At 39.9% G+C, this 18,311-nt stretch overlaps 1 protein-coding gene across 2 annotated transcripts in view; it reads right to left on the minus strand.

Moving 5' to 3' along the window:
• The window catches only part of spire1b (spire-type actin nucleation factor 1b), a 40,635-nt gene extending 24,971 nt beyond the window's left edge, over nt 1-15,664 (minus strand). For both annotated transcript variants that reach the window (XM_067602382.1, XM_067602381.1), the window contains exons 1-3: nt 15,037-15,664; nt 11,328-11,356; nt 397-633 (exon numbers count right to left, since the gene is read on the minus strand). In XM_067602382.1, coding sequence (XP_067458483.1) covers nt 397-633; nt 11,328-11,356; nt 15,037-15,385 — 615 coding nt within the window. In that variant the 5' untranslated portion in view covers nt 15,386-15,664. The remainder of the gene's footprint in view (nt 1-396; nt 634-11,327; nt 11,357-15,036) is intronic.
• Nucleotides 15,665-18,311: the final 2,647 nt, after the last annotated feature.

An 18,311-nucleotide genomic window follows, 5' to 3' on the forward strand; every position in this document is an offset into this window, starting at 1 on the left:
CTAAGTTGTCTCTGTGTGCAGTTTGGTGCTGGGCAGGTAGTGTACAGTAGGTTTATCAGCCTTTTCACTGTAAACAACTGCCTGATGCAGCTGGAAACAAGGTTGAGAGTGGTGAGACTAAACTAAAACAGTTAAGTTACAGTGAACCAAAACAAAAAGCTGAAAGACGCTAAAATGTGCTGCAGTGCTGAAGGGATATCCATTAGAAAATAGTGATTAGTGCATCTTTAAATTTGGTGTCTAGTTCTTCGAGGGGCAGTCTGTCCACGGAAAAATCCACAGGAAAACAGGGAGTGATGTGTTTTCCATTTCCAGCAATTACAACAATGATTTGATTCAAATCAGTAAAAAGGACAGACGTCACAGACGAGACAACAGTTGGTTTCTGTTGCCTACCTTGAGGATATCTCTGTAGCCATGAACACTGCAGATGTTGTCAGGGTCATCCTCTGCCTCGTCCTCTTCCTCTGTGGCCTCGTAGCCTTCGTCGGGGCAGGCGTCCTTCTCAGCTTCGGCCATGTTGGTCATGAGATCTATGAGTTGCTCCAGGGGAGGGCTGAGCTCCCTCTCCTCATTCTCCTTCAGCCCATAGTCCAGAGCCTTGTAGATCATGATGCCCAGAGACTCAATCACCTGCAAGATCACAGGAGACAACGTACACTTTGAAACCAAACATATCTTCATATCTTTCTGTTTGTTCCACCTCCATCTGTAAAGTTTACCAGTTACCCAATCTGCATGTTCTTCTATCTACGAACATTATGTTATTAATTCAGAAATATTAAGCATACATTATTTGTGAATAATGCACCCTTTGCCTTTCTTTGTACATTATCCTGCTGTTCATCTGCCACATAATAAAAAACAAATATGTATTTGTGTCTTTGTTATGCAATATGATCCTCTTTTTTGCGCCAAGCCTTAGCTTGACAGCTGTAATACGGTGACCTCAGAACTCAACCTTTGATGAGAGAGGCTTCCTCTGCCATTCATACACACACGCAAACATACACACACACACTCTCTGGCCTGTGACAAGCTGACCCTGGGAGCAGATTACTGATAGTAGATCTTGTGATTAACTGACGCATGATGGAAAAAGACTATCCTCACATCATGCATGTCCCGATATAGACACAGTGTTTTGAAGATGAAAGCATTCAGAATATTCAGAAGCAAGAGCCAAAGTATGTAAGAGGTCAATTCGATGCTGTCATCTTGTATTTGAAGTCATTTAAATAGCACGGTTTCATGGAGGAAAAAAGGTTAAAAATCTCAAATTACTCCAGCAGCATGCTCCAAACATTCACATCTTGTCTAAAATGTGGCTAAAAACTTTCATTTTCAGTTGAAAAAATGTTATAATTTTAACACAGAGGTTTCTTTTGTCAAAAGGGACTTCCTTTGCTTTAGCAACCAACAGTCAAGCAGTCCATAATGTGGCTTTTACAAGTGTTTGGAACATACTGAGCATGTAAATGGTTTGAAATGTTGTTATGGACCCTTTAATACTTTGTTTCTCTCATGAAAACTTCAAGCTGACCAAGAACACTACTTACCTTTAAATACCACCTTTAAAGTCCTGAAAGGGTGAGTAGGTATAGTAAAGGGTTTTTTTGTGTGTGTGCAACTTTAAGTGGTTATCTTGATGAGAACACAACACAGGGATCATAAAAACAATATTGAATACTAGAACTGCAACGATTAGTCAATAAATCAACTAGTTGATTGATGAAAATTAATCAGAAACTATTTTTAATAACTGAATAATCATTTAGTCATTTTTCAGTAAAAATGACAAAAATTTCATTCAGAAAATATCTTTGGGTTTTGGACTGTTGATTGGACAAAAGAAGCAATCTAAAAACATCTCCTTGGACTGTGGGAAATTATAAACATCTCTATTTCCTGACATTTTATAAATGGTTAATAAATTAATCCAGATAATAATCTGCAGAATAAATGATAATAAGAATAACTGTTAGTCGTAGCCCTAATAAATACATTAATACAGATTCCGGCAAGCTTTTAAAATAAAACTCTCGAAAGATATTTCATAGAAGAATATAGATTTACACATTTTGTTTGCTCATTGACAAGACATTGTGCCAGATACTGAGACAGTTACTGCTGCTCGAAAAGATAGCTATGGTGGAACCATAACAATTACACAATTATACATAGTACAGATTACAATTGAAGATTTTAGGAAGTGATAGTCTTACATTTGTGTACTATAGGGATGTTTTATGAAACCGTACTATTAGTTTTCCATTCAAGGTTATGAGAGCCAGCTAACCAACAGCATTTCATTCATCATCTGTGTGGTCAGAAAATTAAATCCAATAGACAAGCAAACATGAACTACATTGTTTTTAGTAGAACCTATTGAATGGAGCGACTGTGGAAAGCGAGTTCAGGGGTTCAGATAAGGCTCATATCCTTTTCTTTTGCTTGTTTTTGTTGGCAACCCAAGGCATTTGCTGGTATAGCTATAACACTTAGTGGTAATTAAACCCCCTAGAACTAACAACAATCATTTTACCAGTACTACCTGTGCCATGACACTATAACTGTATTACAACAATACTGTAATTGTAACAAAACATTATGGAATTCAATGTGAAATAGTATGTCAAGCAAGTTATATTCTTAGAGGCGATACAGACTGGTGGCATGGAAATTGAAAAAAATGTATATTTGGATATAAAAGACTACTTTTTAGACAATAATGTTAAATTTATGAGATTTGTAGAAACTATCCCAAATATGCTTAAGTGTATGATATTTTTATCTAGTCCAGATGTTTATACATGTAGGTCGGGAGATGGTGCATTTGATTATAGCACTCATTCTCCTCTGGAACAGGAGAGTCATGGTGGATAAAACTTACCTTGTGAGGCAGCTGGATTCATGAGATAACAACATCACAGGATCACGCGAGAATCCATCTTGTTAGGGTTCAAGTTATGCACTTGTGTCCGAACCACCGGTGGTTCAGCGGCCTATGAGGATTCTCACGTGATTGTGTGATCTCGTGATCTTGCGAGTCCAGCTGCCCCGCAAGGTAAGATGGTGATAGACTGTGATAGACAGATGGATCATCCAATCACCTGCTAAGTATTTTTTTGAAAGTGCCTGCCCTTTTACAAACAGTTTCCAAGGACGACTTCTCAGATGGTTCTGTGTAACAAACCATCTGGCGCCTCAGGTTAGGATAAAGCCAGCAATGCCAAAGAGAAAAGACAAGAGTGGGAAATCACACAGGGGATTATTCTGCAACCCTGAGCACAGGGAAAAGACGGAGAGCCGGGTAGACAGCACATAAACGACTGAGAGAAAAGCTGTGAGAAAAGGGGAGCATGACTGAAGGAGGAGAGGAAGGAGGGACAAAGAGATAAATGTATCAGGAGACAGGAAAAAGATGTGATGAATGAGAAGATGAGAGTCATTGGATGGATCAGACAGGTCAAGGAGGGAATGTGAGAAAGGGAAAAGTGAGACATCAATACAAAGGAATGATAAAGAGTGTATGTGTGTTTGTGTGTTTGTGTGTGTGTGTGTGTGTGTGTAGACATGAAGATCAAGGGCAGATCAATGGACACTCATGGGGGGAGGAGGACTCATATGAGAGACCTTTCCTCCTCTCCCCCGTCATTGTGTAAGAGCTGGGTTTCCTCAGGGGGGAATGGCTGAAAGCGACCTCTTTGTTTGAGCTCCACCCGGATCCACACCCACTGATACATCACACCGTACACTCACACACACACACACACCCACCCACACACTCACACACACACACACACACACACACACACACACACACACACACACACACAAAACGCCTACACATGCAAACATATTCCTCCAGGGACCTGCTATAACCTCGGGCTATCACAGAGAAATACTCTTCAGCAGTCAGCAAGAGCATGTTGTAGAAAATATGAAGATATGACAGTTATGGATTGTGCTGCCCTGCCCAGCAGCTAATGGTTTTATGTGTTAAATATGTGGATTTTCAGGCTTCTGGTTCGTATCTGCAACTTTACTTGGCTATCTAAAGTGACCACACCTTCTAAAAATCAGTTAAAGGCTATAACAGTATCTGATCTGCGGAAGGAGATTCACTTAAATTGAAAAATACTGATGAAAGATGTCACAATCTCACATTGTGCATACTTTAATTTATCCAAAGGTTATAACAACACTAAGTGTTGTAATGAGGACTATGCACCACGCTTCAAATTTTTATTCTATGTTTTACATTCATTCTCCCTAAAAAACATGTGAAACAGTCATTTCTGTTGCAGCTGTCACTCAAGTCTAAAAGAGCCTGACTAAGTCATATTTTACACATTTTCCACAAGTAATTAACTGCAAACTATGACTGATTGCAGGAAATAAGAGCCATCCCTGCAATCATGAGGTGTCTGAAAGTGAAGGCTGCCTAAAGCAAACATGTCTCCCTTCCACTTAAAAATCTCCCTGACTGGTTCCCAGGCTTCCAGGTGACCGAGCAGAATAATGGGATGCAAGAGAGGAAGCGGTGGGGAGAAGATGAAAAAGAAGAAGGAAAAGAAAAAAAAGTGGGAAGAGGATGAGAATGTCAACCAAAGGAGATTTGCTGGTTGGTGCAGCAGTGGCCATCATCACAAGCGAGAGCAACATCAAACAGTTCGGCTTAAATTTCAGCATTCCTATCACGAAGAGGAGGCAAGCTGGCCAAAGGGCCAAAATAAAAGCCAGAGTGACGCACGAGGAAATGTTTTTATATTTGTTCTGCACCTGTTAAATTGCTTTTGTCCTGCAAAGTCCTCAGAACCTCACCTGAACTTTTCATTTGACCTAAATAACTGGTTCCATAATAAGACACATAGGGTTTAGAGACAAATCTTGTTGAAACAGACAACAGAAATGTAACGCTTATTTTATTCCCACAGCATTCCTATTGCCCTGATGAGGTCAGTAAACACTGGGAGATTGATGGCAAATAGCACATATTCTATGATGGTGCTGCCTCCTGTGTGCTCTCACAAATGCAGTTGTTATTTTCCTCAGTCTGCCTGCTGGCAGCAAATTCTTCCTCAGTTACACACAAAGACAGCACTATATCCCTTTCTCTCCAACCTCCAGTGTATTCCCATCTACCATCCGCCTACATATCTACTATTATCCCTCAGGGACAATGTAGGTTTTTCCATAACATATTCAAAGCATTCATAAGGAGACACTTGAATGTTTTGTCCAGGTGTCAGTTTCTCATCCAGTGATGGTTTTATTTCAACAGTAACAGTATTACATGACCTCAGGCATAAGCGCTGCACAAGAGCAGGATATGATATGACAGCAGAGCCTCATGTTAACAAGAGTACATGCAACATCTAACCTTTATTCTGGTTCAGTACATTACAAATTATGTAATTGGACACTCCGGGTTAATATGGCCAGGTGTCTGATGCTGCTACCATTCAGTGTTTATTGTGTAACTTAAAGTTTGCTACAATGTGAAGCCCAATATTACAATTTGCTCAGAATGGCAAAGTAAGGTAAAGTTTTAAATAATCAGATCTACTATACCTATTCTATAGCCAAAAATCACGTCATGTAATGACATCAAACTGCATACAACTCACTCATGTTCACTAAAGGGGCCAGTTGGTATGGTAGGACTGCAACTAACAATTATAGCATAATATGCCCAAACTAAATCCTAAAAAAAATCACAATAGTGAGAAATATCTATCACCATTTGTCCAAAGTGACATTATTAAATAGCTTTTGTCAGACTAACATCCAACATCCGAAGATATTAAATGTAAAGTGATATAAAACATAGATAATAGTCCTGGTTAAAAGACTTAAAATCAAACTGTTATTGATTCATTTTCTGTCGCTAAACTAATCAATTAATCAACTAACCATTTCAGCACTAGTCCTTGGAATATGTTGTGCATATAAAGAAGGGGTTTGAGAGAAGCATAATGTCTGTATGAATGACTAAATGAGACAAAAACAAGCTTGTGACAACACTGTGTGACTAAAGGAGGTCATGGAGGATCCCACATGGTAAACAGACTGAGAATCACATTACTTTTAGTTATGTAGCTTTGTGCTATTCTCACAGACCAAACACCACAGCAATTGTGTTAATTAAATGCTAACCTAAAATATATGAGATACTCTTGTGTGTGACAGCCCTCCATCAGTCACTATTAGCCAGCCAGCAGAAAATTACCAGAATCAGCACAAACTAGTTAGTATTAAAGGATTGCAGAAACAATGTGGGGATTTAAAACATTTATATTTCCTTATTAGTGGGTTCACAGGAATTAGGTCATGGCAGTAAAAGTAAACAGGAACTGAGCTAAGTGAAATTTTACTAAAAAAAAATTATAAAACTGCAATTAATTAGCTCTCTGCTGTATAATCTTTTTAAACCCAGTGCCAGGACATCTGGTGTCATTTCGTTGTAATCCTTCACAACACATCCTAGGTTTTGTAACACTAGCAAGTAGTTTAGTCTCTCATAGTCTCTTGTTCATAACGATAAGTTAAGCAAAACCCATATAAACTCCAGTTCAATAAATAAAGAGATAGCTTAACTAAAAGTCGAAGGAGTAAAATCATCTTTGACCTTTGCATCCATTGTAAGCTGCATCTACTCTATGTGTTTTAAAAAAGTTATTGAAATTTTACAGGGAATATGAAACTATTCCCAATATCCAACAACAAGGGGACTGTGAGATCAACTAGACAAAATACAGATGGGACACATGAGGGGTAAACACTCTCCTGTCCTTCAATAACGTCTAAGAACCTTCAAAGTACCATTAAGCAAAGCACTCAACTTCCACCTGCTCAACTGTGGTCACCAAGACCGTGGTGGTACAAAGTGCAGTGATGTACAAAAGAGAAAATGCTACATAATGTGAAACAAGAGTGAGAGTCTACAGCCACGTTAGTATCTCTGTGAGTTAGTGCTTTCAGCTGCAATGCTAACGCCTGCATATTAATCTCACAATGCTAACACGCTTATGCTTAGTATGTATAATTTTTACCACGTTTACCATTTTAAATCACCTTGTTAGCATGCTAACATTTGCTAATTAGCACTACACACAAAGTACAGCTGAAGTTCATGGGAATGTCTTTAGTTTTGCAGGTATCATAAACCAAAACTGTTGGGAAAAGTAACAGAGACGGTGGCACTAGATGAAAAATATGGCTATTACAGGTGATACACATATACTGTACATCAAAATGCATATCAAAAAGCCTACCACCTTTTAAAGAAAAGGTACAAATTGAATTTCTGTCTTTTTGTCATATCATTTATGTTTCATTTATATCTCTTGCACTGTCAGAACTCAGTATTTGCCTTTAAAGCATAATGGAATAGCACTAATAGCCATTTTTTTAACCACAGCAAAATGACAATTGTAATTGCAAAGTTTGTCTGGTAAAATCTTCTCTAAAACCAAGAAATGAAATTTAAGCAATACATAAAGAAGAACACGCTGTATTCTGTCATATCCATCCAAATATGTACTGCAGCCATCCTCCAGATTGGACATATTCAATCAGAATTCATACAACTGGAAGAACCATACAAATATATGAAGAATTCACCAATTCACATCTAACAAATCTACTCATGTGATTATCTCAGAAGGCTGACTGACAGGAATGAGGTTCTCAAGAAATCAGTCTCTTCAGTTTAAAACTGGTGACTTTAATAGCAAGCTGGATGCAAGGAATATACAAGATGAGTAATGAAGACAGACAGTAGACATATCCCCATATCCCCCAAACTGTAAGCTGATTCATGATCGCGTCACGGACAGAAGCATGGGTTATTTCCTCTCAGGCACAAACAACAGCTGAGGAGATTCCTTTCTCTGATTCTTATGCCTGACTACGCTGCTCTGACCTCTGACTGTCATATGACTGAGAATGGCTCCTTTGGTTTGCTATCTAGTGGATGTAGAACCCACATAACTTCACATAGAGAACACTTGAACCAAAGCACGTAAAAAAGCAAATGAACATTAACTCCGCTGCAAAAAGGCTCCTATTCCTAACAAACCACTTTCATAAGTTCTGACTGAATTTTCTGTTTACATTAAACACAGAATGTGACGTTAAACTCTAATCCCTTCCCAGACTTCAAAGCTGAGACGTTAAGAGACCACAGAGCATGCACGGTTAAACTTTGACAGAGGGGAATGTGATGAAGCATAATCCACAATTTTCTGAGGTTACACACTGCATCACGGGACCACTAAGGGTCTAGCTAGCATGGCTACAGGGGTCATCAACAAATTCCTCACGAAAACTAGCATAGAAAAGAAGGATAATGGCTGACGAGTTTCACTGTCATATTTGAGTGATTGCTTACAAAATCGCTAACAAATATCATCAATTTTTCAGTGAACAAGAGCTATAGTGATTACTGTGTTGTAGGAAAACAGCCTCATCTGACATTCACAACCGCATCACTTCACGAGCTCACGCTGTTTGAAGCCGTGTGTAGATAATGTGTGTCAGCTATGACTACACACGTGTTCTTGTTCATCCAGCTTTGGGCTAATTCCACACTGTATGTTAACAGAATGCCACTGCTGCTGGATTTAATGCTGTCAAGCATCAAGAGAGTCGAACCACTTGCCAGTAGTTTTGTCAGCCAGTCTGTAACACACTGTATTGTGAGAACTCATTTCTAGTGCAAAGCTGCTTAGCAGGGATTTGTCTATACAGCTTCACTTTTTCTACTTCTACAGTCAACTGTGTTTATGTGTGTGTGTGTTTGAGGTATTCACTATCCATCTGTTATCACAGCCCTATTACACAGCAATCCAACTCCAGAACTCCCTGGAAACTACTGCACACAGTCTGTAATGAAGTGGAAATAGATCCTCGGCCATCTGATGAAGTCACACACACAAAATACTCTCACTTGAAAACCGTTTGTTAACTTTACAATACATCAAGCACTCTGGAAAGCCAAAGACACCTCTGCAGGCTAAAATTATTCCACCTACAACATCCAGCATCCAGCAGTGTATTCCTGAAAAGCAAACGTAAGCAGAAAAACTAATCTGTCCATACTGTAAAGCGTGTTTCTTTAATAACTATGATCACTACCGTCAACAGCAGAGTGTGTGGAGGATGTGGGCGAGTGAGGCAATTTTACATAGACTTTAATTAGGTTTCAATTGTACTCCAGAGCTTTCCAGAGGCAGGAGGCCTTGCTGGATGACATTTCCAACCAGTCAATCAGAGAAGCCAGCTGGGAGCTCTGGGGCTGAAGGAGGAAATGACTGGGTGAAGACAAAGGATGAGAGAGAGGCAGCTGGAACACAAGCCAGGAAATGGTCTTCCATATTGAGAACTTTTACATCTCTATAATGTCTTTTTACAATATATAACCAGCAGTAAACATAAACTTTGTAAAGGTACCCTCAACAAACTGAATTCAAATGATCTGGCTTGTGGTAAAGAAAGTGTCAATCTTGAACTGAGGAGTGGCTCTGTGTTTTAAAGGAGCAGTTCACAGATTTTACACATCAAATCAGTGAAAACGAAGTTGTATGATGTCTTCTATGTCTCTGGGGGCTTTTTCAAGCCTGCATTTCTAACTGGGGGTACGGAGTTTGGAAGATGTAAGAATTTACTAAGCTGGGAGGCTCTAACAAAAGATGCTGAGTTGCACTGTGGGAAGTGCAGGATCCAGTGTTTTTGGATCTTGACCTACACTAGTGACTAAAAGTCAGGATATCTTGGTTTCTTTTTCACCGATTTTGACTATTTTTAAAATCTGTCTCTGGCCAGCATCTCTTTAAAGGAATAGTTCACAGTTTTAGAAAATATGTTGATTTGCTCCCACCCCTCCCAAAGTTTAGACAAGAAGATCACTCATGTGTGCATGTTAGGGCCAGGGGCCAATAAATTTAGTGGAAGAAACAGCTTTGTTCTCTCCAATTTTCTAGAATACATCTACCAGCACCTCTAAAACTCACTAATCTACACATTGTTTACTTCAAAATCTAAAAATGACAGTTTGTGGTCACAGTGACCAAACAGCGCTATGGCAAAGAAACTGCACCATTGCTGGCTGGATGGATAAACTGTTGTTTGTCAAGAAATAGTTACAGCATGTAACTCCCTTTAAAACTATATTTTTTGACTTTGGAGAGAGACAGACCAGCTATTTCTCCCTGCATACTGTCTTTATATTAAAGCTCAGCTAATTTCCCAGCTTTCTTGCTTTCCATCTGACTCTTGGAATTAAAGCAAATAAGTATATTCCCAAAAAAGTTACTTAACTATTCCTTCAAGGTATTAAAGCCTTGTCATTTGTTTAGCCTCACTGTGTCTATGAAAATTAGACATAATGTTGGTATAAGGAATGGAAGTCCATGAGCCAAATCATAACATCAAAATGTGAGCAAAGACAATGCTGCTGCATGCCACAAACTCTGCATCAACACTTTTGGAGACTGGCTGTCTGCTATATGCTTCACTGCTCTTAAGTGTTTTTTTATGCAATGTTGTGTGTAAAGCTTGCAGTGAAACCAGTTTCCTATTGTGGATTGTGGAAAAATGCATTTAAACTTGTTTCATTTGTTGAAGGTGTTAGTTTAAGCAGCAGTGACCCGTATCAGCGCCATTGCAGGCATCAGGATTAACATGTTGCACACCCATGGCTTATGACAGTTTCAACCACAGTGCTATCTGACACGCATTGCACTTAATAATCCTGCAACATGCCCACTCTAATCTTAATGCTATCTGTTGTTGTGACTGTCTGCTCTCACTTACTGTAACTAGCTAATGTGACCAGCTGTGGAAGGTAAATATTTAAAAAGGAAATCATGCTTCTATTGTGGTTAAGCATGCCATTATTCTGTACAAGCATATATTTCCCTTCAAGATATTTCTCTAATTGACTGATTGGTTCCTTTCCAGAAGCAATTCAGTTTCCCAGCCTGCACTGTGTGAGGTTTTGAGGTAATCAACAAAAACATTGCAAGTAATGTTGTCAGACTAGCTGCACCCAAAGTAACAACAACATGTGACCAGATTTCTACCAACCAAGTTGCACATCAATAACTTGAAATAAACATTGACAAAGTGCAGTAAGCACAATGGTGATGTAAAAAGTAAGCATTTTCTTAAAAATGAAGTGTGCAAAACAAAGTGCACACTGTATTCTTATTCACCCTCACTTGCAGATACCACTCACACAAGCAAATATCATCCACATAATGTGGTTCAAACTTCTGTGAGCATGTGATTATGAAATACAATAAATACAAGTCACTCACCTCTGTTGTTGTGCAAGGGCTGTATTTACCTGCAGGGAAACAAGAAAGCAGTGTTGTGATAATCAGAAGATTTAAGTCTAAGCATAAAGCAGCTTACATACATACATACATGTAAAGCTACATATGCAACATTGTTCAGTTACAGCACATAAATATATACAGTATGACTGACAGAGCTTAGGCATATGTGATGATGCTCTTAGCCACTAATGCCAAACTCCATGCATTACTTTTGGTGCAATATCTTAATATCAGTGAAGTGTACATTTTCTCCAAATCCACTGCAGTCACTTCTAAGGTACCAATGGACAGTCATTTGGTGTTCCAGTGAAAAGTTACAGCAGTAGGTTGATGTATGTGGGATTGACTCAAAATAAATTACAGTGGCTGTGTTCAGTGGCATAGAAATGAAGGAACATGTCACCCAGTGCAACGGGCTGGCTCACTAATTTGTGTTGATAGTATGATCAATTCATAGTTGGTTTTTATGTTTTCATGGAATTTAATTGACAAGAAAGAAAGATATCACTGGCCTTATCCTTTAAACACTCACATTCCAAGTGCAGGTTTAAAATAAAAACTGTTATTAAATCTGATAACTGAGATCTCTATTATCTTTTGCTATGTTCGTTTGCTCTGTGGTCTAGAATCCTTGAGGCTTACTTATCATTGATTACATATCCTCGTCTTCATTAAACTAATTTCAGCAGAAGTGCTCTAGTTATCATTACACACACTAGACCAGCTTTAATAAAAGCTCTGTTTCATTTCTAATTACTTCAGTAGTTTGAGCAGCATGTGACCAATGATGACAAATCTCCTCCCAGGAAGCCATGATGCATGAATGTGCTCCCTTTCAAAAAGAAGACCTACTTTAATATTCCCCACAGGCACAGCTTTTACTTCATGAACAAGCAGCCTGCTGACTTATGACCCTCTCAACAAACAGCTGTTTTGTATTCTAACACGCAACAATGCAACATCACCACAGCTCTGACATCATCCACTGACCTTTATTTGCATCAGCAGATTTGGATGCAATGCTGTTGTGTGATGAGGAAGAGTTAAAGGTGTGGTGTGTGTGTGTGTGTGTGTGTGTGTGTGTGTGTGTGTGTGTGTGTGTGTGTGTGTGTGTGTGTGTGTGTGTGCGTGTGTGTGTGTGTTTGTGTGCACAGCCAATAAGGTGAGCAGATAATCGAATGTGCTTCCTTAATGATACTAAAACAGTTTAGGAGGGTTCCTGAAGCATTAAATTAAATCTATTTATCACTCTCTAGACATGTCAGAAAACATTTACATTCGTCTGCAAGGTTTTTAGAATTGTCCTGCTTTCCTATGATGGATTCGGATAAAACCCAAAGTGGCAGGTGCCCCAGATAAACTGCTGAATAAAAACAACTAGGTGAACATGGTTTTGAGTGACAACAAGGTCTAAAACTAACCTTGACTGGTTTTTACTTGAATGCTTTACAGTCAATTTAACAGATGAAAGCTTCGGAAGTTCAACATACCAAAAGCGTTTGTCACAGATTTATCTCATTATTTACATGGATGAGTGTGTTTTCCAAAGCTTAGAGAGGGAGCCTGCACTGAACAGCACAGATAAGTGGCAATTACAGCTGCAAATTACCCTGAAAAAAGCATTAGTGTGGTTACACTGATCAGGACACTTCCAAAACATTTCCAAAATTACATGGGATTGCCTGAAGATATATAGAGAATATTACCTTTGACTGGAAGCTCTCAATGCAATAATCCATATCTCAGTTGTCTCAGTATATCCCTCAATATTTATCTAAATTTACCCATTTTGTGACTGATTTTATATGTATAGGACAATGTGTTTCATATGTGTACTTCATGAAAAGACTAACGTTTTGCACTGTGTGTAATATGAAAGAAAAGGTACCCAGAATGTAAAAGGTGTGTAATTACTGTATAAATACTAAAAGAAAATGAAAACATGAACTATATACATTACAAATACAAATGTCAAATATCTTGCTGCGCTATAGTAGTTCAGTACATTTTCAATACATTTTGCTTGGCATGACAGTACATGAGCAACAGAAGAATAAAAGCCTGGACTCCCCTCTCCAATGGTTGCTTCCATGCTGCTTAAAATAGCCCATTCATTCTAACCATATAGACCTACAGGCCACAACCAGCATCATCATCATCACAGCTGTGCCTCTCAAATTTGCTTGTAAAAGTTGATAAGAAGAAGCATGCATGTATTGGCTCAAAAGCCATAGCATTGACTCAGCAGTGCTGTGCATGGTGTGTGTGTACATTATTGCTGAGTTAATAGCCTGTCCCTCAGGCCCTCAGGTACAGTCCATTACAGATAGAGATAGATTGAGAGATAGGCATTTAGTCAGTCTGCTCTGCGCTCTGTTTTAGTGTGTGAACAAATGTGATTACAGGGGATGATGAACACGCCAGGCCTCGGTTTGACAATGTCAAATGTGTTTGGGTTAAGTGCATGTTATTGTTCACAGACACACCCATCGACTGTACCAACACACACATCACATGGCATGCAGTTTCATCTGGTTTGTTTTGACACTGGTTTGAATCCTTGTTAATACCTTATAACAAAAAAGATCTGTAGTAACTCAGATACTGGATAAATACCACAGACACACTGAAACTTTCCCATATGAGGCACAAATTACCATTAAGTCACTATAAAAGCATTAAGTAGCCCCACAGACACACTGCGAATGCCTAAAGGGATGTTTCCAGAATATTGCAGTGATTTTTCATTTGGCACACTTTGCTGCAGCACTGTCTCCTCTCATTTTCTTGGATTTTTTTTCTACTTGGCAATGAAAAAACTGTCAGACAGCAGAGCCCTATCTTCAATTTTATGGCATCTCATTAATTAATGCTATAATCAGCAGGAGCTCCCGTGTCACAGGTAGTTATGAACAGCTGAATCAGGCCCTAAAGATACAAGGAACGTGCGGAAGTGAAGTACAACTCCATGAGAATTTATCATAAAAATCCACTTGTCTGTGTTTTTCTATTCACGGACATCAGTCCACACCTTGATCTGATCAGTGCCCATTTCAGCTTGTTACCACATGCTTTAATCAGATGAATGAACACCTTGATCTGATATGAAGTGGCAAATAGGCTGAGAGGCTTTTAATAAAAGATGAAACCACATGATGCACATCCACGTGCCTTTAGTGATGAGGAAATAGTGCAAATTCAGTGAAAACACTATGAAAGGTCAGGAAAGTGAGGGCAGCAGCAGGGGGTCTCTGGTGGGGGGAGAAGAGATTCCTTTGTTTATCAGTGGTCAGGTCATGTGTAATGGAGACTTAAATATGACTGTAGTTTTCCTGCTGCAGATTACAGAGTAATTCTGAGATGCAAATTAAGCTCCTAATCAGGAAAAAGCTGTCGAAAGCCTCTGCATGTGAGCTGAAACATGTGTAGGCCTGTTTTATTTATAGTGATGTTATTGCACGGTGGTACCCCTATAATATTCCATTTATATAATTTGTGGACACTAAACACAAGTCTGAACATGTATCTGGTCTCCTATCATTTATTTTAGGTGTATGGACAATATGGTTTGTTTTGTTTTTTTCATAAGGACTATCACAACATCTCAACCCCATTATAAAATGCAAGTGATGGCCTGGCCTGGATCCAAGTAGCTGTGGGCACACTCATCCTTACATAATCTTTTTACCTTCACAGCCCTGGTGTTGCACCCTCACAGACCCGTCCTTTTGTATCCTAACATCCGCCGGTCCGGATATCCTTGTAGGAGCCGAGGCTGATGAAGCTCCGGCGGCGGCGGAGCTCCTCCTGCCCCGGTGTCCCTTCGCCAGCGTCCTGCAGCACTGGTAACACACCGCCCAAGCTTGCTCCTCGTTGATGGGCTGGCTATAAAGCCTAAGTATCTCCTCCAAAGACAGGTCCTCCGCTCCCGCGTCCTCCGTGGGATTCATGGTGCTGTGATGCCGCTGCTCATCCCGGTGAGTCGCTGCAGCAGCATCCGTCAGCCCTCCGTGGTCCCCGCACCGCTGCTCGGCCATCCTTTCATTATCTCAGCGCAGGAGGCCCGATGACGAGAACAGGTCCAGGCCGATATGTGAGAGGTAACCTGGAGGCATTGATGCTCAGCTCCTGCTCCCGGATCAGCAGACAGCAGCACACCGGAGGTTGTTTATCAGCCCGCCTAATGCCTCGTTCAGGTTTCGGTACCAGCAAACATAAGACAGTGTGATTGTAAGCCTGTACAGTGTGTGTGTGTGTGTGTGTGTGTGTTTCTGTGTGTGCGCGTGTGTGTGTGAGTGTCTGACATCACAACCCAGAAAGCCAAGCTCACGCCTTCATCACATGATCTCTCTCTCTCTCTCTCTCTCTCTCTCTCTCTCTCTCTCTATCCAGTGCTTTTTAACCCAACGTTAACTGAATGAGTTGAGAGTCATGATCAGCATCACCTCTGTAGATTTTCACTTTGCTCATGTTTGAAGTCACACAAATGTGGATGCAGCAAGAGCTTCATCAGCCATTCCTCTGCACCTCAAATGGCTCATTAGTTGTATTTTGTCTATTAAATTAGAGCTAGACTGATTTTAAAGAGTCATGTTAGCTCATTGCATATACACAGGCCTATATGTCTGCTGATAAGTAGTAAGAAATAGTGCAGTACAAAAATTCCAAAGTTATTGTGGATATACTGTAGAAACTTTCACTTTTACATAGTTTGTCCTCCAGAAAGCTGTGAAGTTGTTGTTTTTTCCAACAGTAAGATGGCTCAGTCCCTTTTCACATTTAGAAAATGATGGAAAGGATCCTTATCAAAAATATTTGTTGTGGTTATGTTTTTAAAGGATATATTTTTATCAGGTTGTATTCAATAGAAATTTATCAACCAGGATCTTTTATTTTATGTTATTCCTCCTTGATTTGATGTTATTTCTTGCTGTTTGTACACATATGCTTATGTGTCAAATAATTACTTTTAAATCAGATTTTTCATAGCTCTATGACACTGAGATGAAGTTATACCTTTATAATGACTAAATTCATACTGTTTGCCGATGTCTTCATCTTATGTTGCATTAGTTCACAATAAATGAAACTGACTGACGTGGACTGACTGCAGTACAACCATGAATTTATTTTGAATAGAAGCATTAATATCTAGAACACAGCAATAATGAAACTGAGGAACCATCTCAGTTTGTGTCTTCAGGCAGCAGCAGCAGAGTGTTTTTTTGAACCAGTTGAAGGTACGTCTGATTCCACTCCTTTTCTTCCTTTTGGTCTCACCCTGGCCTATGGTCGGGTCATCCTGCTCTACAGTGATGACAGGAGCTTCATTAGGTGGGCTGAGAAGAGTTGAGCTGAAACCACAGCAGTCTGGTTCCTTGTCAAATTTTCACCACAGCAGAATCTGATACTGTATTTGTCTCTTTGTTCAAATTTTTATCGTCCAGGACTGATGCTTTGAGTGGAGCTTCAGCTGGAGACAAAAGAGGGAGTGGAGGAGAAACCACAGCAGAATCTGGTACTGTATTTGGCTCTTTGTTCAAATTCTCACCATCCAGGACTGAAGCAACTGGAGGTTCAGCTGGGGGCATCACAGGAGGTGGAGGAGCTGAGACAGCAGCAGAGTGTCTGTCAGTCTGAGGCTGGAACCGCACACAGATTTCTGTCTGTTCAGCACTTCTGCTGCAAAGCGGTTCAGCCTCTTCACCAGGACATCTTCAGTGTAACCCTATTTAACCTTCTCCTGGATAGACAGGACCACGATGTCTCTGATAGAGAGGGAGAAAGGGATCTGATGCAGCATGGTGTACAGAGCAGTGGAGACCTAGTTCACAACAGCCTGTGTTACTCCAACAGCCATTTTGCTGAGCTGCTGGGACAGTATGTTGAAGGAGGTGTTTGACGGAGGCAACCAGAAGGCCTGCACCACTTTTGGGACCACCTCCATCACCACCCCCTGTAGGCCGAGCAGTTTGGAGCCTGGGGCCCCCTGCTGCTGCTCCATCAGGCTCCTGGTGTATTTGTGAGCCTGGCTGATGATCGTGGGATGTCTGTAGGTTAAAGTCATTAAAAGTTTGTTTTAAAAACACTTCAGGACACCACAGAGACATCACAACCACTGTACTGTAACTGGTAATACATGTCTGTCAAATTGACCCACTGAAACTGAGGAGGGAACTGGAGAGTTGAGAGCTGTCTGCCTTCAAACAAAGAACGAGTTGTAATGAGCAAATTTGACATATTGACATAATAAATGAAGTGTAATGTAACAATTGACTCCAATTGTGTGTGTGTGTGTGTGTGTGTGTGTGTGTGTGTGTGTGTCAGTAACTCACTTCACTCTCACTGTGCAGGTCACTCATGTCTTCAGCAGACACAGCAGATGTTTTCTCTGAACAGTTCAGCTGCCAGTGCAATCTGAAGAACATACAAGAGATCACGGCTTTATGCTGGAGTGCAAGACACAATTTATGAGATATTACTTGGTATTTGATATTAGTGTATACTTACCACTATAGTGGGTCTTACCGGGGACTTATAAGAGCCCATGTACCAGATGAAACACCTGTGAAGGAAATAAGATAATGTTGCTGATTAATAATAATAATGGATTACATTTATATAGCGCACTTCACAATAAAGAGGGGAAACATACTTCCAACACCACCATGTGTAGCACCCACCTGGGTTAGTTTGTTATTCAGAGTTTTAACTACATCTGAAAATGTTTGGAGTCTAAGTCCAGTAAGAAACTCTCACATACCCTGATGGGTCTGTAGATGCCTCCACTTCTTCAATAAACTCCTTATATAATTTTGTTTATGTATATCTCAATACAGAGCAGGATTTACCTTCAAAGCAACGCTAATTTCACAATGATTTTACATTCAACGACAGACTTGAGAGTATTCACATACAGTTGATCCTCACACAAAGAGTGTGTGGACTGCAGAGAGAATCTGT

Source organism: Thunnus thynnus, chromosome 10, assembly GCF_963924715.1.
Source record: "Thunnus thynnus chromosome 10, fThuThy2.1, whole genome shotgun sequence".
Classification (NCBI taxonomy): domain Eukaryota; kingdom Metazoa; phylum Chordata; class Actinopteri; order Scombriformes; family Scombridae; genus Thunnus; species Thunnus thynnus.